At 28.1% G+C, this 26,180-nt stretch overlaps 2 protein-coding genes and 1 non-coding gene across 6 annotated transcripts in view; 1 reads left to right on the top strand and 2 right to left on the bottom strand.

The window, feature by feature from the left end:
• Positions 1-134: 134 nt before the first annotated feature.
• Positions 135-26,180, bottom strand: part of LOC140671884 (BRISC complex subunit FAM175B) — a 31,001-nt gene continuing 4,955 nt past the window's right edge. The window contains exons 1-7 of one of the 2 annotated variants that reach the window (XM_072903581.1): positions 5,170-5,268; positions 4,938-5,028; positions 3,735-4,053; positions 3,107-3,241; positions 2,087-2,405; positions 1,253-1,647; positions 135-634 (exon numbers count right to left, since the gene is read on the bottom strand). In XM_072903581.1, coding sequence (XP_072759682.1) covers positions 565-634; positions 1,253-1,647; positions 2,087-2,405; positions 3,107-3,241; positions 3,735-4,053; positions 4,938-5,028; positions 5,170-5,256 — 1,416 coding nt within the window. In that variant the 5' untranslated portion in view covers positions 5,257-5,268 and the 3' untranslated portion in view covers positions 135-564. Of the gene's footprint in view, positions 635-1,252; positions 1,648-2,086; positions 2,406-3,106; positions 3,242-3,734; positions 4,054-4,937; positions 5,029-5,169; positions 5,410-26,180 lie in introns of those variants that run through there. The other variant, XM_072903580.1, reaches the window with a different exon arrangement.
• Trnal-cag (transfer RNA leucine (anticodon CAG)) lies at positions 6,133-6,216 on the bottom strand. Its single transcript has one exon. It is a non-coding gene; the product is annotated as a tRNA-Leu (tRNA).
• On the top strand, positions 7,350-25,963 carry Hex-a (Hexokinase A). 3 transcript variants are annotated; one of them, XM_072903577.1, is made up of 7 exons: positions 7,350-7,505; positions 21,630-21,792; positions 22,190-22,545; positions 23,487-23,586; positions 23,861-24,215; positions 24,487-24,757; positions 25,018-25,963. In XM_072903577.1, the coding sequence occupies exons 1-7, from the start codon at positions 7,449-7,451 to the stop codon at positions 25,093-25,095; spliced, it is 1,380 nt and encodes a 459-aa protein (XP_072759678.1). In that variant the 5' UTR covers positions 7,350-7,448; the 3' UTR covers positions 25,096-25,963. The 3 variants fall into 3 exon arrangements, with proteins under 3 accessions (XP_072759678.1, XP_072759677.1, XP_072759679.1); XM_072903576.1 differs by lacking the exon at positions 7,350-7,505 and adding an exon at positions 8,954-9,203; XM_072903578.1 differs by lacking the exon at positions 7,350-7,505 and adding an exon at positions 16,801-17,383.

The following is a 26,180-nucleotide window of genomic DNA, read 5'->3' as shown; positions in this document are numbered from 1 at the left end:
TGATATTAATTATATAAATTGTTAATCATTTTATAAAATACAATAGTCGTTATTTTGCAATTTATTTTTATTTACAAAGTATTTTCAGTGTACTAACTAAAAAGTTTACATGTTATTTTATATGCAAAATATATTTACTTTGTATAGAAACTCAATGGCACAATAAACAATATGAATTAAGTGACAAACATGAAATAAGAAACAAAATATATAATTAATCTATTGTCGAATCCTTAATAAAATTTTCTCGACTTTTTTTGCGGAATTTAAGGCACCTATAAATAGAATAATTGATACAAAAATTGTTTTTAATCTCTTACAATAAACATATTTACCCCCTCAAAGCTTAGAGACAGTTTTTTTTTCCAGAGATGTCTTTTAATCCTTTTTAACTATGACACTTCCTTTTTTTTTTCTTTCTATCAATTTTTCTTTAATTTCCTTCTTGTACTTTCTATTAGGATTTCCTTTATTTTTTCAGATTCTTTTACATCTTCTTTAAATTTTTAAGTGTCTGAAGTTAGAGAGAATCCGAAGCATTTCTCTGGGACTTTATTTGTCTTCTCAAATATCCAATGGTGCTATTGAATTGCACTTGTCCAGATTTGTCTTTTTTGTCACTTGGTTGTAAGATCTGTGAGGCATAATTAATTGTAAGTATTACTAAACTAAGTATTTATCTGTTTTATATCAATAAAATTTTATTATGTTTTATTCATTTTATATTTTATTATTTATTGACAATTTAAAGAAAATATCTTTGTTAGTAAAATAGTTAATTTCCTTATAAGAATATTTTACTTTAAATAATCCACAGTTAATTTAATTAAATAAAAAGAAACAATATTATTCGATATTTTGAATATAAGGCTCTTAATATTTACAAACAAACAACTTCAATCTGGCGAATAAGAGCTATACGCAGATGTTAATGCGTCTTAGAAATTAATTTTTTCCGTGAAAATTGAAACGTGCAAAATTTTCAAAAATGAGAATCTATTTCTTAGCAAATCCAAGTAAAATATGTGCCTTGTGCACGTTTCAATTTTCGCGGAAAAAATTAATTTCTAAGACGCATTAACATCTGCGTATGGCTCTTATTCGTTAAGTTAATAGTTGTTTGTTTGTAAATATTATTCGATTTTTTTCTTTTTAACTATAATTATTTCTTGTTCTTTTAAAAAAAAAAAAAATTTTTTTAAACAACTATTTTTTTCTATTTTTTTTTTAATTTATATTCGCTTCTCTTTACCTCGTGAGAACGGGAGAGCCAAGAGATACATTAGCAGGGCAGTCTGCATCAGAAAAATCCTGTTCCAGAGGTATGGTGGTTTTTTCGCAGGAAGAATGCATGTGAGGTGTGCCTGCAATATGTCGTGTTTTCTTCATGCCTGGCGTGAATTCGTGACTTCGACCGCTCCCTCTGCCCTTACCCATGCTTATCTCACTGCCTTCTTGACAAATGGATTCTGTAGCAATTTCCGGAATGGGACGCCTGCTATTGGTAAAAGAATTTTGTGTTTCTTGCTGTTGATTACCACTTTCTTGTGGAGTACTGCGCCCCAATCGACGAGATTTCTCCGCGCTTTTAGCAATAGAGGCGGCGGTATTGCGACAGGGAGTTCGATTATTGGTAACTGGTTGGACCTAATTAGAATAATATAGTATATAAATATATACATATATATAATATTTATATAATATATATATATATATATATATATATATATATATATATATATATATATATATATAATACAAATATATAAAGAAATATATAACAAATATATAAATAAAATATTTAAAAAATGTCTATATACATATACACATGCATTTTTTGTTTCATTTTTTTTTAAATTTGAACATTAATATTTATTACTTGCAATCTTAGAGTCTAATGTAAAACTTTACTTGGTTACATTGAAATGTTAATAACAAAATTTTTTAAAAATTGAAGAAAAGTGAGTTTGCAAGAAAAAATTAATATAAAAATTCTTGACAAAGTCTGTAATAAATAAAAAAAAGTATAGTTTATTTGAGATATACCATGTATTATATTATTTAATATCTATGCAAGATAACATACGCAAGGGATGTGATCTCTTTGAAGACGCGCGTCATCACCTATCCTCATCTCATTTTTTGCCGAAGCATCCATTTTTTCTAAAAAGCAATTCTCCCTACTTGTCTTGGATATCCTATTGTAGTTTTCACCATTGATTTTTGACTTTGTAGCCAATTGTTGTACTGCAATTTTGCTTCTTAATTCACGCACTTGTTTCTCCAATTCGGCTACCTCCAAATCAGATTCACACACTTTCGGGATCAGTGACATCAAGTGTTGCTCAGCCGCCCTTTGAATTAGCATAGCAGAGTCTAATCCACCTAGCCTCACTACATCCAAACTGTAAAAAATACATATCTAATTAATCCGTAATTGATATTTTTAATTGTTGTATAATTGTATTGTGTATATTTGTTATAAATTTTAATGTTGAAACATAAAACAATTCGGAAATTTTAATCCGGATTTCGGAATTTTTTATTTTAACACAATATTTTAATTTAACACAATGTTCTTACATAAAGTAATTTCATATAAATATTTTCTCCTAATCAAATATTAAATTAAAGTGACAAGATTTTTTTTCAAAAATAAGCTACAATTTTTATAAAACAATTTTGCAATTTTTCAAGTAACTATATATATAAATAAATTTATAGAAACATAGAAAATTGAGATATTTGCATATACAATATTGAATTTAAAGTCAAAAAGCTTATGATATTAAAGCTATATATAATATTATCAAATATATAAATGATGATAAACAGTTCACAGAGTACATATTTCATATTTTAAAAGTCATTAAAAGAATGGATAATATTAATTAATTAAAATAAATGTTATAACATTTAATGTTCGAGATTTCAAACTATTAGAAAATAAAAAATGTTCAAAACACATACGTTTACATACATAAATATACATACATATACATTTAATTGATAGATCAATAAATTGAGATTATGAAAATGATTACTTACTTTTGAGACAAAAAATATTATTAAATGCAATAATTACAGTGTAATGAATATTACTCACTTCAATGATTTTATTAGTTCGGTAAAGCCATCAGGTGTAGACTTTCTAACAGGTGTCGGTTTATAATCCGAACCATCGTGTCTGGATGCATCGTCTCCCAGATTATTTATTTTCAAAGATATTGGTTCAAAAATCCTACAATAATCAATAATAATAAATAATATAATAATCGATAATATAATAAACAATAATAAGTAATAAAACTGTAAAATAATAACATAAATAAGTTTTCATCTCTCTCTTACTTGTCACAGTCAAAATTTTAATTTTTTGTTATATATGAACATAGTTATTAAAAATATCATTTAGTTATAGGGTATTTCATATCTAAAATATAAATACAATTGAATATAAAATTACATCAATCGAAAAAGAATTATGCATTGTAATTGTAACTAATATGTAATCAATATATTCTGAAACCAAATAATGATATATTGGAGAGTGAAAATATATGAAGATAAAAATTCTCATAATTATGTTTTAACTTTTGAAGATATCTAATCATTATGAATAATTAATTTCATGTTAGCAAATTCAAAATTCAAAATAAAGATTTAAATCATAAAAAAATGTCTTATAAATAGAAGATTAATTCTTAGATTCTAACATCAGACACAATACTTACCCTCGTTTATTACGTCTGAGGAATACATGTCGGAACTTGTGAGTGCCAAATGTTTCAGAAGTAGAAGCGCTGAGAAGGCAGGTAAGAAAGAAATCCTCCTTACAGCCATTTGCACCAGAGAAATGTGAAGCAAATTGTTTGTGAAGAAGCTTGTCCTTTAATGTAAGAGTCAGATTCGTAGTGTTTCTGCGAAAGCGGAACCAACCAATCACTTGTTTACTCTTATCACGCATAAAATCTTTCAATTTCTCCTTATTAATACGGTCAGTGGAATCATGCAAAAGATCAGCCAAAGGACATGTTACAATGGCCTCCACATCTGAAAGAATAATTAATATTTCTTAATAGCATGATAAATTATAAAATAATAACATAGAAAAAACAGTAGTAATAATATTAGAGTCATTATTAAGACGTAAAAGTATGTTAGATTTAACTGTTGTATTTGAACGATTAATTCTTATTGTTAGATTATACAATTCTCTCTCTCTAACAATACAGATAATAGATAATAAAATTAATATAGCTTTCTCTATCTAAAAAAGTTTGATATAAAACTTGACAAACTTTTATATCTTAATTATTATGATTAATGCTAATATTATTATTATTCCAATATATAATTATTTTAATTTATAATCCCATTAACTTATATAGTAGTTGTATTTAACAAATATACTAATTTTGCAAAGATTTACGTTAATCTTTTATACGTATTTCCATTTTAATGCATATATATTTCTCACATTAGTAAAATTTAAGATTTCTACAATGTGAGAGTTTATGGTATAATTACACGAAAATTTTCGAATTTTTAATAAATACGTTCAAGTAAATCATTTACTCAAATAATCTCAAAATATATCAATTATACATTTATTATAATTATATAAATTTGCGTACTTATTCGATTCGTGACAGATTCTCTAACCTTAAAAATTTGACTTTTGAATGATTTATTTTCTTTACAATTCCAAAAAATAACTTTGAAATTATTGAAACTCTTTTTTTATGTATAAAAAAAGCTTACGAGTAAGTATATATTTTCATCGAAATCTGAAACATTTTTAAACATTTATCATCTGCTCTTTTTAACTGCACTTCTTGCATCTCTCGAAAATGAATTTGAATTGCACTTTCTGCACTCGATCTCTCTTTCGTTGTTTACAAGTAGACGTATAGTGTCGAAGTAATTATACTCACTAATATGAATTTTGACGGTCTCCACTTGATTGTCAGAGTCAGTGTAGGTCTTGACAATGAATTCGAGCGTCTCCCCGAGAAGAAAGCCCATCTGTAGGTTACAAAATGTCATTTTCACCGAGCGTAGAGGTTATAAAAGAGTAAAAGCGCGTCTAATTTTTTCAGCGACAGAATTTTCATCGACAGAAGATCATGTAAAATTATTAAAATGTTATGACGCGATCGAGTTTACCTGATTGCCGGCACTGCGGACATTCTCGAAGAATAGCAGCGAAAGCGCCGCGCCCGAGATCGTAACGAGTAAGTCGCTATCCGCCATGTTGACGACGAATGCCTAGTGGATACTGCCAACTGCCATCTGCCATCTGTCAGCCCTGCCAACTCTTCTTCTGACGTAGCCGCACGTGCGCCAATTCATATTACATATATATTGGCCTTGATATATGCGGTATGCAGTAGTGCGTTTAGAAACCTTTAATAGAACATGTTTTATATTTACATATTAGATCCGATTAAAAAGACAAATGTATCTTACATTTATACAATATATGTACGTTTTATAAATAATATAGTTCAAAGATTGTGCGATTTGTTTTGGTATGGGAAATAATTTTTCGTTACATAAATAATGATAAATATGATGTATGCATACGATGACACAGACTACATATATATATATATATATATATATATATATAATAAATACATATTTTCCTACATAATATTTATTAATTTCCTATATTACTATAAACATTTATGAAAGATTTTACATTTAAATATACACTACTGCTTTACTTTATAAATAATTATTTTATTTTATGACACTGTATTAAGTAATATGTTGATTTCGAAATCCATCATATGTCTCGAGTGAACGAGTCTTTTCATCTGAATTAATGAACGTTACCTGATCATTTGGCCAACATAAGGTAACAGTTAAGCTTTGATGTCGAAAATCATTTGCTTATATTTTGGCTATTATTATTGTTGCTCTATTGATCCGGAAGATTTATAGCGTAGTTCTCGAAAAAAAAAATAGATTCGTCCCTTTACTTGCTGACAATTTGCTGGTCGGTTCCAAACATAAAATTATATAATAGTGTATTATATAATATATTAATATTCTTTTGTATAATGTTTAAATACATATACCATATTCAGAAATTGTTGTTTTATTTCTTGAAACAAAAGGATTTGTCAGAAGTGGGATTCGAACCCACGCCCACAGAAGTGGACTGCGACCTGAACGCAGCGCCTTAGACCGCTCGGCCATCCTGACATTATGTTGGCCTGGTGATCAAGGCTCAGTCAGACAAAGACTCGAACAAATCGCGCGATTAAACAATTCAAAATATAAAAATTTGCTTTTGTATTGTAGAGAAATACAATAAATGAAGAGTTTCATATGAGATCTTAATCAGAATATAAAAATAGACAAAATGACGGAATGTTTAGAAGCTACGCAATAAGTTTTGAGGAAAATATTATACAATCGAAATTACCGACTTCGATTCTATTAAGAAATATAAAATAGACATTGATGAAATTTCAAAGTAAATTCGAACTTAGATAAGATAAACTCGTAAGTTTTTTATAAAAATTTGAAATAAAAGCAATATTTTAAATTAAATAGAATAAATAAATTTGAACTTTCTTCTATCTTATCGGATTATTATTAGTTGGCAATATTATTACTTACACGGCAATATTAATTACATAAATTTTACAATTACTCAAAATAGAAGGGATTTAAAAATTTACGTACAAACACTAGACATTTATTTTAACAATCAAAAATAATCGATCAATTTACTTTCTCTCTCTCTCTCTCTCTCTCTCTCTCTCTCTCTCTCTCGCTCTTTGCTAATATACGAATAAAATATCAATTTTTATAAATAGGTCTCTTACTCACTCCATGAAATCCAAATGCTGGAATAAATTCCGACTAATAATAAGTAAATGTAAATACATACAAAATTGAACTTTCATCTCTGAGATCTCGGATTATCTATGATCATATCCTTGAAACAATTGTATTCTTGAACTAAGACTTTTGCTCTTGTTGAGTTCTAAAATTTATGAATCACAACGAATAATCTTTGGACCGAAATCAGAATGATTGCAAGTTATTACTTCTGGATTTATATCTTCTGTTTTGCTTTCGCGTCTTGAAGTAATCGCGAGGGATTTGAAATTACTTTATATTAGTTGATTCAAATCTATCTTGCGCGATACTCAGCCCCATCTCTCTACGTTTGCTCTCGCCCAAAATACTCTGAGAAAATACGTATGAAAGCGCATCTACATAATCACAGCTCGAAGCGAGACGCACACATTCAAGGATCAAGCTTGGGTATATTTGTGGCCGTGAACACCAGTGCAAGTGATGTAAGCCCGCAGTGATCTCGAGAGAGTCGTGTTTATCTGTTGCTAATCACGACCTCCATCGATATTTATCATATCTCATTCTCATATTTGCATCGTTTTTTTTTCTTTTTCTTCTCGCGAACGATGACCGAACAAGTCTGGAATTATGTTGGAGAGAAATGGGAGCACATTGACCAATCGGTGAGTCGATGATCTCTCTCTCTCCCTTAGCATCCTTGTCCTTTGTTGCATAAGTATTGTGAGTTTTTGTGTGCAAATTATTAATTCGCCCTAATTCTTAATGGACACAACGGATCTCATGAAACAGATTCGAATGATCCTCAATGCTTTAGAAAACAATGTCCAAAGTTATTATGCCCGTGCATGACATGGTTATAACATAAAATAATTTATTATTTCGAAAACAATAATAGAGTGGAATGAGATAATAATAAATGCGATTTCCATCTGTGCTGCGAAATAAACTTAAAAGAAAGGTCACGAAACCAATCACATTATCTAATCTGACTTGTGAAATCAAGTTTGTAATCAAGAAGCATTACATTATACATTTATTTGAGAATAAATTTTAATCTTTGCATTCTGGAAATATTTTTATATAACTTTTTTTTATTATTCCTAATGTAGGCTGTTACAGCAGCTTCCTTTTGCATACATTTTATGTGAACAATCACACACAAAATGAAGAAAAGAAAGATTAAGTCGTAAAATAAAAGGAAAATGTTGAAAAATCCTTTCTGTTTTCTTGACATCAATCCAAAAAAATTTCTTGTAACTATCTAAGAATAAAAAAATTTTATATGGCACTAATAACCTATGTCCTATATCACTAATAACCTATATCCTTATTTTTTCAAGCACTTTATTGATGTTGTAAAGATATGACAATTTATAGGGCGTATTAAAGATTTTATTGGGCAATTTATGTTTAATACAGTGCAAATCCGCGTTTTTTTCTCTCGCTGTTTAAATCCTTAAATTATGTCGTTTTCTAATATTTTATTGCTAAGTCGCTCTTATCTCCATCAAGAAATCTCTAGCAAGAAATAAATAAAAGACGTTTTTTAATTTCTCAAATATTAAAAATATTTAACAAATAAAAAAATATTTAAATTTAATTTGGAGTAACAATGTGTTTCTCATCTTGCGAGACATTTGAATTTCGAGCCAAAAAGTTACATGCTAAAACATAGGGAGATCCTGTCAGAAAAAATGACAGGATAATAAAATTTTTCGGACGTTTTTCAAGCGATATAAACTTTAGCTGTAACGTTAACGCTATAACGAACATTTTTTTTCAATTTACTGGGAAATTTGCAGCAGCTTTCGTACAGAAATGCAATTAGGACATGCTCTTCCCATCTCATCTTTTCTTTCTCTATATTAATTGAATTTCTTCGGAAAGAAAGATATCTTTCCTATGAATACAATATCATGTATTATTCCCTTTCGTATGTACAATCTGTGATTCCAAAATTTTTGGCGATACGGTTGACTTCGGCTAGTGTCATATTGATTTTTCGTTCTCGTGTGTATGTGCTATACTTTGAAAGGAAAATACTTTCAGATGGCGCTATTAACATGCTGACCAAAATTATTTCGTAAGAATTTGTTCAGGGTCAGATGCCTTCTGATATCGTTCTCAGACAGTCAATGAGCGGACAGTGCAATTCATTCGTGCAAAGACTAGTCACGGATTCAGTTTTGCTAGGAAAGTGTAAGCTAGTGGAAAAAGTCAAGGTCAAAGTATCAAGGTGAATTATCGAAATGAAGACGAAGAACAGGTCCTTATTCAGTAAGCTATGCAAGTGTTACAGCAAGAAAGACATATCGCGGAGATGTGAGAATGAGGATCTGCATCCAAGTCCGACACTCGAGGTAATTTACATGTCTTTCTTAGGATGTCAGAATACATTATTATTTAGACATCGTTATTCAAGGAATTTTTAGATGTTCTATTTGTTCATGTCGTATAACTGTGGATTCCTTTTTGCTGCAAAAATTCTTGAACATGTGGGTCAAATTAACGAAAAATTCATATATGTAAATTCTAATTATAAAAATTAAATAAAAAACTTGAAAATTTCTTATTTTAGACTGTTATGCCCATACAAAGAATTAATAACAAAATCACTTTGAAAAGTTCCTATTGTTATCTTAATCTAATGATATTATGTAGAGAGAAAAAATACACATGAATTGTTATATTATTTAAATTTTTAATTCATCTTTTATGGTAGCACTTGAAAATTTTATTATTCTAAAATTAGCTATGCTGATTGCTTAAACTTTCCATGTTAATACTAAAATATTATATATTAACAATTTTTTAAAATAATGTCAAAAATAAACTATAAACTCTTCTAATAGTTATATCTTAAATTATTACATAAAAAAATTATGTAAAGTTGTAAAACTTTTTTTATGTTTATGTATCATTTAAAAATATTTTTTCTGTGCTGAATCAAGACACTAGTTTCTTATAAATTAAATATTTATTTTTGAAATTATAAAATTGTAAGTTATGATGCTACATTTTTATTTTTATTATAAATAATAATAAATTCGAAACTATGATATCTATAATCATGTTAATATCTCTGAAGTTTATATAAGTATATTTATATCATAAAAGCACAAAGATGAATAGGTCTTACAGATTCAATGTGATAGCTAAAAATAGATAGCGAAAAAATAATATGCTTATACAAAGAATTAATTGCAAAATTACTACGAAAAGTTCCTATTATTATCTTAATCTTAAAATTAAATGATATTATAAAGAGAAAAAATACACATGAGTTGTTCATGTAAAAGTCAGTATTTATATTATATATACTTATAAAATTTGAATCTAGTAATTAAAAAAAAAAAAAAATAAGCTATATATGTAAAATTCTTTTTCTTTTTTAAAAGATTTATTTCGAATACCACTAACTACTCTCTAATTTATATATTCTCAATATTCTTTTTCTCAGTAAGATTATTATATAAAAATAAAATACACATAAAATAAAAAACATGAATTATGTATCTTTAATTAAAACTTAGCAGAGATCTTTACCTAATAATTTTGATTGAAAATTTATAGTAAAGATTGAAATTCCGCTACGGAGAGTAAATATTATAATTACTGAAAATTATTGTATGTACTACAGATGTATCATACAAACATCAATGTTTGAACGTTAGTGATCTGAATATTCTCATTTATATGTAAGATATTTTATTTTTATTTTATTTCTTTTTTCGCTCGCCTTATTATCGATTTCTAAAAATAGCTCGTTTATTTTGAAAATAATCGTATGCTTTTAACACACTTCATTACAGTAATTATACTTATGTCATTTTATAACATGTTGTTTACAAGGTTCTTAAGAATCGTATTCTTTAAAGAAAGTACTTTCTTTTTATAAATATGGAACATGGATATATACTTGGAGCGAATTTGGTATATAATTTTCAATAAAATTATCAATAATTATATATCTTACAAAAATAAAGGAACATACATATTTTTTAACTAAATATAATTAGAAATATGCAATGATATTGCATGAAATAATTGAAAATAAATAAATTAAAATATTATTATCGGAAATGAAAAATTAAACATAATTAAGAATTATTGAAGAAAAATAATTAAAAATTTCTTAGAAGTGTATTTTTATTTATATATATGTAAGATTGTTCGTATGTCAGTTAGCTAGCACAATGATTCTAGCCAGTTACGGTGTTCATCCGAAGACCTTGTTGTAAGAACAACGAAGCGGAAATGTGCACCCCAGAAGTGTCTAAACAGGCAATCCATTCTTTTTAATATTTTAATTATTATTAGATTATATAGGTTAGATTAATGATAGTTAATTAATGATATTTAATTAAATGGGAAGATACTGAAAATATTAGGAGATTAAAGATATCAATATAAAAAAAATTATTATCAAATCTTATTAATTATTGCATATGAAATATTGGCTTTTGAACATTTCAACTTTATTGAATACTCTTGTACAGTAATATTTGCTGATAATCCAATATTGATTTATTCAGTATATGATTTCTTAACAAAATATGTATTTGTTTTTCCTAAATTTTTGCAATTTTTTAAATTAAGTTTAAGTAAAGATATAGAGAGTTAGAAAATCGATATAAATTATTCTTTGATTATAAAATCAAATAATATGTACAAACATTTTTGATAAAAATTTTCTAAATTTTTTTAGACAGAATAATTAACGTAAAAAAATGCATATTAATGCAGATTTTGACATTCTGAATATAAAACTGTGTTTTTGAATTTTTAAGCTTTCCATTTTTATATAAATTTTCTATTATACATCAAATTTAGATTATGGAAAAGGCTCTTCTTATTCTGAGAGGAAAGAGCAAAAAAAATATACTATTAAACTTTTTAAATTATATATATATATATGTATATATATACATATTTTATTTTTTTAGAAAAAAATATGATGTAAGAGAAGGAATATTTAATCTATATAAAATATTTTAAAAAAGACACAGCCTGTTTAAAATAAGCAGAAAATTGAAATAATGAAATTCATAATTCATTTCTGAAAGACATATCAAATGATGAATTAAAATGAAAAGAAATTCTATTAATTTTAAAAAAATCACAAATATTCTGAAAGCTAATTATTGTTTCTGCATATTTTCATCGTCGTGTGCGTTTCGATAGATGGATAAGTACTACTTGAGTAAGTAAATATAAAGCGTGTTTTGCATGTTTACGCATAATACTTGACACAAAATAACTTTAAATCGAAAAATATATATATTAATGAGTAGTCGGTATGCTGCTAAATAATAATAATAAAGCGTTTGACATACTAGCAAGCTTCTGTCGCATGACGTCGTTAACATTGAATATTCATCATGTGTTACGAATGTTATCTTTTTTAGTTCGCCGGAAAGTGTGAAAAAGAATTCTCGGTATGTCACACATTGTAATGTCATCATACATTTTCTTTTTTCACTTTGGAAAGATCTTCAATTTTTTTCTTTTGAATATAGAAGATTAATTCGTTATACATGATTAATCTAGACGCTGTAATTCGACGCTTCTATCATTGGCTGCATCAACAATTGACTATATTGCCATACGTCACGTACTTTATATTACTATGCACAACACATATAAGTAATGAGTGTAACAACATCGCACTTTTTGCTGATAGCTATTATATAACATTGCAACGATCCTATTTCACGCGGTGTCCAAAGCGTTCGAGTGAATTCTGCCTACATTTACGATTATATATACACGATTATAAAATGTATTCTCGTTATATTAAGTATGAGATATTCAACAACATGTTAAATTATTGGAAATTATTATTTAAAATATTAAGTCGTTGCATATAAAATATCGAATTTCGAAAATCTGTCTTACAGTTTGCTCTTGCAAAGTAAATATTTTTTCCGACTTTTTAACTAGTAAGTAATACTTACATACTAGATGACGTTAAAGTAATATGATTTTTTTACAAAATGCATTTTTGTTACATTTTTTGTAAAATAGTTGCGAAATAATTGTGATTTTTACAATAAAAATTTGTGAAAACAAATTGTATAAAAAATTGAGAAATTTCTATTCCTTTATAATTTTCAAGTCTATGTCCCTTTATAATTTCAAGATACTATCTATATTCAAATTTTGAAAATTTGAATTTTCTCAATTTCAAAGACGCGTTACGTTGAATGTGTGTAACGGGTCACGTAGGCAAGTTCGGAACGAGTGCGTACCTGAGGATTCGAACGTACGCAATTTCCTCGGAGTAGGTATATCCCTAAAATACATGTGTCTGAATTATGTTTATCTTGCCAATAGTTGGATCCCCCATATGTATATCATATGTCGGCTATTCTTATGTATCATATGTTAACATGTGATCGCACAAACGTCACTTTAACTGCAGCTTCTTTGATTAATTTAGAGACCGATTTTTACGCTGTAGAAAAATATCGAATGTGATCAGAATTTATTTCCTTCTTACCTAAAAGCGGATATGTGCAATCAGAACACATATCGTTATGATAACCCTAAAATAATGATACCGGGTCTTGTGACAATCTTATCTGAATGATATGCGGACTTTGATCGTCGGCAAGATAATTAATGCAGAGAAAAATAAGAGATATATGTATATGCAAAGTTTTCTCGTTCAGACGATGTTTCGGTTCGGTTATCGAAGCGTATATAAAACCGGCTATTTCCGTTTAAAACCAACACAAATCTTTCAGATAAACAATATAATTGAGTACTGTTGTTATCGCGTTTATTGCGCAGAGTCACCGATTATCAATTATAGCTTTGTCGAGGGTTATCGTCATCGGAGAGCCCGCAAGTTCAATGGAAAAAACATCCGTCTCATTTATTTTAATGTTTATGAAAACAAAACTAGTTTTTTAAAACAAATTTCTCTTAAGTAGAGAAATTTATTCTCTTAAGTAGAGAATTATTATCAGAGAAATTATTTAACGAATCTATATTTAATACATCACATATATTTTTAATAATAATAATAATAATAATAATAGTAGTAGTGAAAAAAAACATATTTTTTTTTAATAAACATAATCTGAACAATTCAAATATATATAAATAAATACATAAAATATAAATATATAAAAATAAAGTACACAGTTGATTGCTACATTTTAATAAATACAATTTTTAATACATATATTATGTCAAAGTAATAAAATAAAATTCACAGTAAAAAAATAAAATTTTATGGTATATAATTAAAAATTTCTATTTGTGTAGTGCAAAATGTAATATATGTAGAAAAGTTTAGAAAAAGTTTTCATATCATATATTTATTTTTATTATAAGAAAAAATATAATTTTAGATAAATATTATATCCGACGTAAAGTTTATAAATAAAAAAAATATGTCTCAAATATTACTTTTAATATTATTTTACATCTTCTTATATGTACATCGTAAATTGTCTTAATGTTAAAAGTTAAAAGTTAAATGTTAAAAGTTTTACACTAATTTTTGTTTAAAATAGATATATATACACCATATATATAAAATATTTTATTAAAATTATTAATCTTTGTTACTTTTAAAACAATTAAAGTAAATATATAATATTATATAGAATGTATAAAATATATTTCGTATATAAGAATTTTATTAAAGAATCACACATAGGTAATAGCACAGATCAATACTATATTGTATCTATTATTATATCATATGACACTAGTCATATCTCTGATGTAATATAATTCTCTGTTTGAAATATACTCCATAATTAGATTAACATGCAAAAAATGAAATTGCATCAATAATCGGTGACTAAGCAATCGTTATCTTATCGGTCGTTGTTTATCAGTTCTTAGACTTTATTGACAACTTATTATTAGAGAGATATAGGTCTAAGCCGGAAAGGATCAACGTCTTAACATTGAATTAATTCCTTTCGTAGAATCAGATAACGTAATGCTACGTATAAATTGTGAAAATGCTTAGCAATTACACTGCACGATATAAAAAAAATAATCTCGAAATTCTCAGTATTATTCAAAATTATAATTCAAGATTTTAATTCAATAACTAAATAAAAAATATTGTTTTTATAATATAATATTTAATTATGTAATTTTTAATTATTTATTATCTAATATATGTATTTATTTATACATTATAATTTTCTGCTAAGAGGATATAGAATAGAGAAAGGGAAGGAAGAGAATAAGATTGTATGAAAGAATAAAATTACAAAATTAAATGTACCAGATATTTAAAAAAGTAAATAATGAAAGATATAGAGTTAAAAGAAAAATACAGAAGTTATTACACTGAAAAGAACAGAAAAGTAGTTTAAGAGACACAATTCCGTCTCTCTAACCGGAGAGACTCGGTGACGTCACTAACGAAGGATTGAACGGGCGAGCCCCCAGAGCCATCCAATCACAACTCGACTTTCACTCCCTCATACTTGAACCTGCTAAAACGTTGCATCAGCTTTTAAATTTAAAAGTTCCGTCTCGCACAGCGTATTTCATCATAATGATGCAATTTTTCGATATTAATTAATTAATTTCAATATATCTTAGCTCTAATAATGGTAACCGAAACGTGCCTAAAATGGAATTTTTTTCATTCTCAAAAATAATCGAAATTAATCTGAATTAATATAGGAGTATTATATACTTGCAACAAGAATGCTACGAAACAAGTTTCAATAAAATAAGTTTTAATTAAATATTTAATTATCTCTGAATTTAATTTGATAAACATTTTATCAAATAATAAATTCAACGATTAAATTTAATTAAGTGTTATAATTATTATAATTGTTTCTTACTTAGAATGTAAGAGATTTTTCTTTTTTTTTTTATTTCTCTTCTATGTGCGTGTGTGTGTGTTTTTTCTCGATTCAAAAGACGGAAATAATATATTTTATTATGTCGAATAATTAACGAAAAGAGTGTTAAGTATCGATTGTCAATCAGCTTTAATACTGATACCAATCATATTAATGTAATGATTTCAGGAAATTGTTTCAAAAAACCTTTGACCCGTTTGCCCTTGCAAAGACGAGCCTCCATCTTAACAGCGAGGGGAAAGTCACCCCTCTCTCTCTGCTATCATTGCTACGCCACGCGCGTCCCTTTCCATCTCTAACAGATTTACTACAGTGCCGACTCATGACATTAATGTGTGGGCGACCTTTATTTTATATTTAATCGAAAATTAACACGCAATTAAAGCATAAATAAAAAAATAAGAGAGTAATTTCTAAAAAAATATTTCTAAAATAAAATATTTTTATTAAATAGTACTATCATTAACCAGATAAAAATTCGATATTATAATTTAATTAAAAACATTATTGTTGATTTTTATCATTAAATTAAATGATAAAATAAAGTTTATTATTAAATTTTCTATTCAATTAAATATTATTAGTCACATTAGCAATTAAGTAATTTAAAGAGTAATTTCATATATTTTTTTATAATAATAAAATTAATTTAAAAAATATTTTAATTAAAATTTTTTAATTTCAAGAAATTTTGAAATTAAAAACATATATAAATAAATTAAATAACAATTTGAGCTTATTTAGATTAAATCAAAATTGCCCAATCTCAATTTTAATTCTCACAAATAGGATGTTTACTTATAATTCTGCAAAAAAATGTAAAATGTAAAAATGAATATTTCGAGAATATATATATATTATAGACAAAAATTTGAATAATAATTAATGCATAAATCTTCAAGTATTTGCAAATGCTTACACATACATTTGTTTTTGCGGTTTTCTGTTAATCATATTAATTAAAATTAATAACCTGCACTTATACTTCATATAATTTCTCAAAATAATATATATTTCAGTATTTCTCATAATAAAATATAATAAAACGTGATAGTCTGAAGGAAAGGGCAAAGTATCATTACATATACACGCAAAATTCCGAAGCTAATCGAATAAAAAAAAGTTTATTTTAAAGTTTTAAAAGTGAATGTATCGGAATTCGATATTTGATCTGTGCAACGACCTCAGATAATAGAATATTCTGTGAAATATTTTCGTAGAAAAGTAACATTAAAAATCACAGGCGAGTTTGAGAACAAGTCCGTCACTGATACCATTGCCTCCTCCATGGCCTCCTTTTGCCCCACTGCGAACAAGTTCCATTCCCACCACCAGAATCGTTCTCGTGGGGAACAGGCGCCGTCCGACGTCGTTCCAGGCAGTCGCGATATAAAGTTCACAGAGATAGCTAGTAACTCTTGCACATTTATCAGGAATCGGAAAAACTTCACTTCCTAGTTGAGCTAAGTTAATAGTCTTGCTCGGCAACGTCCACGAAGTTAACTACGTAAAAAAAAGAAAAAAAAAAAAAAAAAAAACAGTCACGACACGTGGTCTAATTTGCGTCTTTCCGCTGATCATTCTAATCAGCAACCACGAAGCTGCTCGAGGGCTGCGCTACCGAGTGCGAGATTGGGAGGGCCATGAAGACATCTACATTATTATCCAGTGCCTTGATCAAGCAGGAGGTGAGCAAGTGATAGAAAAGTGGAAGGTTAAAAAAGGTTTAGAGGGTAAAATGTGTATCTGTGTCTCTGTGCATGTCTGTAGTGTAACATGTATACTTGGATTGAAGGATATTTGAAAGAAGTTTGGTAAGTTAGGAGCAAAAACAGAGACGTTATCGATTAAAAAAATAGATGAAAGAGACTTTTGATATTTTTTATGAATGTAATCGTTATGCATTAAGCGTATAATGATTTCCATTTTAAATTAGATAACACAATTGGATACATGTCATCTGTCATTTCAAGTTTTGTTAGGACTACATATTATCTAGCGAGCAAGAAAAAAAATGATCAAAATCTTGATGAATTTTTTGTAAAAACCGTGATAATTTTTTCTGAATTAATTGTATTTATATAAGTGTTGAAAGCCGTGTTAAAAGAGCAAAGTGTTTTATATATAAACTACTATGAATACTTAAATTGGAAAGCGTTGAGGTAAAGTCAAAAGGTTAGAAGCGAGACTCGAGACATATGAGATCGGAAAAATTATTATTATTATTAACTATTCCTTCAGTACTTTGAGATAAATTACTGCAAATATGCAAAACTATAAAATATTTATAATAATTCTGCATTTGAATAAAAAGGACATAAATATATTAAGTTGTATATCAAATTTCATATTTCTTCTAAATATTTCTATCTTAGAAAACATTTTTATTAGATAATCTTTTTGATAATTAAGTATAATATATTGCATTAAAATATAATACAATTTCTTTCTAAAGATGTGTATGGTTTTTTTCTTCTGTATACGTACTATATGTATTTAAGTAGACAACATTCGAGAGAAAATCAGAAAATTAGAAAATCAAAATTTAAGATAGGAGTTTTTTTGAGTAATTTCGTCATTATTTTAAAAGATAATTGTATATACGTATGTGCTTGTGTGAATTGTAACATTTGTTAGAGATTAGAGATTCTAAAGAAAAAAGATTAGGGAGAAAATATAAGATGACATTGTAGAAAATTTCTTGAGAAATTGTAGGAAAAATCTTGAGAAATAATCAAATCTACATTTGGAATATATCGAAAAAAGATTAAAAATGTCAGAGAAGCAAATTTGACAGATACGATTGGAGCTAAGGTTAAAAAAATTAAAGAGAAGGATAAAAGCTGGAAGGGGAAAAGAAATGGAAAAATGGTATTTCTACTGTTATAAAAAGACAAAAGAAATTTCTTGTCCATTTGTATGTAAATTAAGATTGTATGATGCAAGAGGTGAAAGGCGAGAGACAAGGTTAGATAAATAAGAAAAAAAAACTAAATAGACAGTAAAAAGTAAAAAAAATTCCAAAATAATAAAACAAAAAGACAAATTAAAAAAATATAAAATGCAATAATCAATGATCAATAATTTTTGATATTGTCAAAATAAAAAAAAATTAAAACTTAAGGAGATAGAGAGCAAAATGAGAATATAAACAAAGTTTCCAAAATGTCAAATAAAAATTTGTTGTTAACTTAGTCTGGAACAAATACATGTGTATATATATATATATATACATTTATGAGAATGTAGAACAATATATTGAGATTTTAAATTTTAATTATGCAAGTTAAAAATGTTAAGAAATATCAGAAACGAAATAAGTTTAGATTAGATTAGAAGAGCCAAGATATAGATAGCAAAGGTAACATGAAGAATAAAAAAAAAAGCTTGACAGCAAAAGCATACCGTAAAAAAAAAAATTAAATAACAATATATCGAACAATAAACAATGATACAAATTTATATATTTTATTCCTGAAATATCGGAAAAATCGGAGATTTTGTGATTATAAATTCCTTCTCATATATGTACATTTCCTCCTTAAACTCTAAAAATTTAAACGAGTGAAAAGATATCTTCGGTGAAATTACGATTACATTGAATTGAGTATCATCAGTTGAATTGTTCAATATTAGAAAGACGTTATTCCAAAAAAAAAAAAAAAAAAAAATTTTATAAAGATAAAAATTCTTGAAAATTGCAATCATATTAATAAAATTTTTAAGCGACAGGGGCTTATAATAATTATAATTACATGTATGTACAAAACAAAAATATTACGGTACAGCGGAATTAATCCTGCTTAAGAAATGTATAAACCACGTCTCTTCTAAATGTCAACGTTGACGACGTCAACAGTGCGATAACGGAATCATTTAATCGTATTCACCGAGAACCATGTCGGGCGTTTTTTACCTTGTGATATATACAAGTAATAAACAAATAGAAACAAGTGATTTAATAGCTCTTACTGCTATGAAATACAATAGGCAAACGACATTTTGTTCATTAAAAAAACGAAAATAATAATCGTGTCAAACCTTCATCTTGTGTCATAAATTCCTATCAAACAATAGAATTCATTAAAATAATATACAATATATATATAGTAGCATACTTATATTTGATAATTATAATATAACAATGATTAATATCAATAACTGATAGCAAGAAAAATATTTTCCGCAAACAGTTCTATCTGTATGATATTGATTATTCACCATTATGTAATTAATATACGCATGTAGTCATGTAATTGTCCGCAAACAATGAAAAGGTGGTCGATTATGATGTATTCACTATTCTTGTTTTTTTTCTTTATTGATTGACAACATATAATAATGTTTATTTTCTATTTTACATTTAAAAAAATAATATTCGCAAAATATCCAAGTATATATTTAAAATAAAAAAATAATTAAATATTGAATAATCACAAAAAGACACTGTTCTTAGAAAATAAAAATTTCTTTAATTTAATTATTGCAATGACCTCTTATTTATGCAAAGAAATCAAACCTTTTGTATATTGATTTTATAATTATGTATTCTAGTTATATTCAGAATTTATGCGTTGTACCCATCGACTGATAAAGTCTACTTTGCATAAATTTCAGAATAATAATGATCACCTGTATGCGCAACAGGTATTGCCCATGAAGAATTAAGAAATAAAACTATATATATATATATAAAAAAAAAATTTTTTTAATTTTTTATCAGAAATTATCAAACATATATATATATATATATATGTTTATTAGTTCTATTAATATAATCATCGATTTCGTTTTCGTTAGAATTTATGATATTAGAATGCAATGCGAATATATGCTAGCCAATTAACTGTTTTTTTGTAAAAAAAAAGTTTATTCGATCTTCGAACACATATATTAATCCACGTGTATTATCTACTATGTCTTTTGCATATCATGCTCGTATTCACTACAGTTAGTGTATCTGCGTGAGTATTGCACATTCATCTATGTTATTCATTCATGATAAATCCTATTGGCCAGCGGGCGGGTGTGTCAATGACGTCACAGATCGATATTTCATTCTTGGTGGGAGGAAGAGTATAACGAATTGGCGGGAAATATGATATTTTCAATATCTTCTAATTGTTTCAAATATTTTTTTGTTGAATTAAATATATTCTTTACTTCTATTAAATATATGTACAATCAAATTCAAAATTAGAAGAGTTTATTTAGAAAATGTAAAGAAAAAATACTATTTATTATAAAATAGCAGTTATATTATTCTATTCCTTTTCCAAATAATTTTCTAAAAGTATATGCCTCTTTATCTTTCCGTTTTTTAAGAATTTATTCATTTTAACTGTATTACATTACATCTTTTGTAATTAAAATCAAATATTTTTATCACATTGAGCGTTAAAAATAATTATCTCTGGATATCCACCAGTCAAATTAATCACTAAATAATAAAATTATAAACAAATGAAAAGAAAATAAAGTAAAGAAGAAATATATAAATATAAAAATGCATAAAGGTTCTTATGAAAAATAAATATATAAATATATAATTTAGGATCTTTTTTATTTAAAAAGAATAATAATATATAAAAAAACATTTATGTATATAGTTTAATATAGCTTTGAAGTAAAGTCGATTTTGAAATAAAGATTTATTAGCCCAAGGAATCTTAGAAACAATATTTTTTGGTGAATACGGGATATCCCATGGAGTTAACAATCTCTGGTTTGATGCCAGGAATCGATAGGAAAGAATCGATCGTTTCTCAGTTAAAAGTTTCTCGATGTTATATGCGCATTAGGAGCAAGAACGTTATGCAACGTTTCTCGGCCGCGAACGCGACGCGCGTGGTATCGAAGGACGACTCAAGGTCACCCAATAACACTGCCGTGCGGATCGATAACGAGTCTCATCGGTCGTTTCTCTATCCGTAGATACGAGATGCCTGCAAGGACCTCGTCCTGCCTGATGATCAACTCCGCCTTCTCATGCAGAAGTTCATTGACGAGGTAAACAAGGGTTTAGCGAAGGCGACTCACGATGATGCAATTGTCAAATGCTTCACCACTTACGTGCAAGATCTGCCAGATGGCACCGGTAAATAAAAAAAATGCATTTTGCTCCAACGGCAAGTTGCATTACATTTTCCAATTTTCTTACAGCCATAAAAGAAAGAAAAACATTTTAAATAAAATAAAACTCTTAGAAAATAGAGCATAATTCATATTATTAGAAATCAAGTAATTTTTCACGTAAAACTAAATTGAAAATATAGAAAATAAAATTTCTTCCTACATTTTAACTTTGTACATTATATCTTGAAGTTTCTTTTACGGAAAAATTAACAGTAAAAGTTTATTAGGTACGCGATTGTATTTTATTAAGATTGCGAAGAAGTTATTACACATGTCTTTCTTTACAAATATCTACTAAAGATATTTGCAGTTATTGAGATATTTATGTCAGATTAACGTTAAACGTTTTTTTGTCCTAGAGAAAGGCAATTTCCTGGCGCTAGATTTGGGTGGTACAAATTTCAGAGTGTTGTTAATCACGCTGGATGGCCAGAATTTCGACATGAAAAGCAAAATCTACGCGATACCACAAAGCTTAATGCTGGGAACCGGTACTCAACTGTTCGATCACATCGCCCAGTGCCTAGCATTATTCGTAAAGGATTTGAAACTGCAGAATGAGGTACTGCCATTAGGTTTCACCTTTAGTTTCCCTCTATCCCAGCATGGATTAACAGAGGGTTACTTGGTGAGGTGGACCAAAGGTTTCAATTGTAGCGGTGTGATCGGTGAAGACGTTGTCGCCCTTCTCGAAGAAGCAATTAACAGAAGAAACGTAAGTATGAGAGTAAAAAATGAACGGAGATTTCGATATGGTAACATGATAACTTATTGTAAGAACAAAATAATAAAAAAATTAATAAAAATAAAAGAAAAAATAAGGAAAAGTTATATTAAGCAAATATATTGCTATAGTATTATAAAATATTTACCTCTTTTGAGATGTTAATTAAATATAATTTTGTTTCCTTTTTATAGATTGAGAAATAATCAAAACACAATATTTCAGAATGGCAATTTATATTTGAATATTAAGTTTAATCCTTAATATTTATAATATTGTCAATAATTACTTATATAATTAAATAATCTTTATAATATACATGAAGCTTGTAAAAATTAACATTTGTTATGTATGTAAAGATATATTAAAACGGGAAAATTATACGTGTAATCTAATATTAATGTATAATCATATTAATACATATTATACAGGGTGTCCGGTAAGGATTGAATCAACGCTCATGAGCAGGTAGAGCGTATTTAACTGAACATAAAAGTCCTTTACCATTTTGCGATTTTTGCAATAATTATTAAGAAATTAATTAAAAAGTATCGACTAATTCGTGTGAGGATTAGCACGTGGCAAGCAAAGCGAGCCCGGTGTGACGCGATTGTTAGTCGCACGCATAGTAACCGTGTAACAGTGGGCTGTGCCTTCTCGCTGTGCTCTTAACGACCACGTGACAGCGAGCTGTCACTTTTCGTTTTGCTCCTGGCAACCGCGTGACAGCGGGCTGTCTTTTCGCAGAGCGCTAATATATTAGCGCGAATTGGTCGATATTTTTTAATTAATTTCTTAATAATTATTGCGAAAATCGCAAAATGATAAAGGGCTTTTCTATTCAGTTTAATGCGCTCTACATGCTCACGAACGTTGATTCAATCTTTACCGGACACCTTCTATATAATTTAATCATTTAATATTTTCTGTAGGACGTTAAAATCGACGTATGCGCAATTCTAAACGACACCATCGGTACCTTAATGTCATGTGCTTGGAAAAATCAAAACTGCAGGATTGGTTTAATTGTTGGTACGTATGCAACATTTAATCTTGCATCATTGACAAGGAAGTTTCGTATAATATAAATATTATCACCATAATGTTATTAATATTATTACTGTAATGTCACTAATTTAATTAATTAGACGAATGAGTTGTATTCCATCTAGATAAATTTTATCTGCTAATCTAATTATCAAAATACATAAGGGAAAAGGATTTCCACTCTCGAGAACAAATTTATTCTAACTTTCTTTGTCTTTATAAATTCTAAATGCATCAGTAAAGTTTTCTGCATTTACAGGTACTGGAAGTAATGCCTGCTACGTTGAAAAAACAAAGAATGCGCAGTGTGCAATTCCAGGCAACTTTTCCGAAAAGAAGCCCCATATGCTCATCAACACAGAATGGGGCGCTTTCGGTGAAAGGGGTGTTCTGGATTTCATAATAACTGAATTTGATCGCGCTATAGATGAGAACTCTATTAATCCAACGAAACAGCTGTTTGAGAAGATGATCTCAGGGATGTACATGGGTGAGCTAACAAGACTAGTTCTCGAAAAGTTGGTGAACGCCGGTCTTCTCTTCGGCGGTAAATGTCCAGGTGATCTCAGAAAACGCGGCAAATTTTTCACCAAATACGTCTCTGAGATTGAAAAGTAAGTACGAATCTGATTTAGATATAATCTAATAATTTAGATATAATATTTTCAGACTTGTCACATTGAAATTGTATTAGATTATGTGAAAAGCAATCATTCTTAGCAATCAATCAATAGCATTCGATTCGTAACATAATTAATCGTACTCGCCATTTGTTAAGTCTAGTAACATCGGCTAAAATAACCCGTTGTCATGTGTAATTAATTGAGCATTACAGATGCAAAAAAACCTTGAAGAAAAGTTGAAAATAGATTTATGAATTTTTAGCGATCCTAAGGGAAGATATACGAACTGTCGGGAGATATTGGCCGAGCTGGGACTGCGAAATGTGAGCGATCAGGATTGCGAGAACGTGAGATATGTTTGTTCGATAGTATCGAGAAGAGCAGCGCATTTGGTAAGCGCAGGGATAGCAGCATTGCTAAATAAAATGGGCGAAGACAATGTCACTGTGGGCATTGACGGCTCGGTATATCGGTTCCATCCGCACTTCCACGATCTCATGACGGCGAAGATCAGCGAACTCCAACCGTACAAGGTGAGGACAATGACAAAATATGAGAGACGAGTGTGTCTCTCGACAACATTGTAGAAAAATTATCGAAGTGTAGGATATAAAAATCAAGATTTTCGGAAGAATCGGTTATAAGAATGTACAGCGAATATAATTTATGTTTGTGCGTGACATAAAATTCTTTCGAAATGACGAGATCATAAATTGCTCTATATTATAATGAATAAAATAACATTTCATTTTGAATAATTTTCAGTGAAAATCGTTTTTTTTTTTTGTTGTAGTTTGATCTAATGCTCTCGGAAGACGGCAGCGGCCGTGGTGCAGCTTTGGTCGCCGCAGTTGCATCACAGAGGCGGTGAAGACGCGGTTGTCGGTAGTGAGATAGAATTTAATTATGTGTAACATAAAACCGACACAAACGGCGGTACGAGAGAGTTGATCTGAATGAATGATGATCGAGTGAATACGAGCGAGAGCTTTGCAGAGAAATTAAGATTTTTCTTTACATTGCATTTTCTACACTGTGTCCTTCTTCCTTTAAATTCATTTAAAATTATTCTAGGTTATTATTTTAAGACTTCTTCAAGGTCTGAATAATTTGCTAGTCGAGAAAAAGAGTGTGTAAACCCTTTTTCGATAAAAAAAATTTTAGTAACACGTATATGTGTATATATATATATAAACACACACATATACACACACACACACACACACCTCTCCTAGTTTAAGTGTAGAAAATGCAAGAAAATAAATTTTTAGAAAGAATGAACAGATAAATTGCGCGACGAGTAATTCTTGTACATATAGAGCACAAAAACTGTAACTTAACATATTAGAGTACTAAGTAAATACTTAATGTTCTTTCAAGAAACCAGGAAAAATCAAGGACATAGATATTCTTTCTGCGGCAGTCAAGTACAATATTCGCTAATTAGCGTAATTCATTAATAATTTGCATATCCACTCGTTACCGTAATTGGTTAATCATCTCGTGACTCTTCAATGAGAAATTAGTAAGAAAAAATTAGATACGTGTGAACAAATTGAAAAGCTGTCAGATAAATTTAACTGGCAAGAAGGATGTCAAGTTATCGTTGTTAATAAATATCAACGAGTGCAAACGAATTTAATCGATGATATACTAAATCGATCACGTGACATCGAATTGATTGTGAAAAACGATAAGGAATTGATAGATTCGAGAATAAACACAATTCTCCATCGATATTTAATTGAGTATTACTTTAGTTGATCCTTTCATTTTACTATACACAGTATCCCAAAGCAGATGTCTTCTTTTATTACAGATTTTTCAGATGATTTTTTTCTCAATACAAATACAGAAGCATTTTTTGTTGTAGTTTTCGAATAATTAACAATTAATAAAATACTGAAACTTAAGCGGCACAGAAAAAAAAAACAAAATAAATCAATTATAATCAAA

Source organism: Anoplolepis gracilipes, chromosome 12 (genome assembly GCF_047496725.1).
Source record: "Anoplolepis gracilipes chromosome 12, ASM4749672v1, whole genome shotgun sequence".
NCBI classification, from domain to species: domain Eukaryota; kingdom Metazoa; phylum Arthropoda; class Insecta; order Hymenoptera; family Formicidae; genus Anoplolepis; species Anoplolepis gracilipes.
This window is presented reverse-complemented; position numbering and strand designations above follow the sequence as displayed.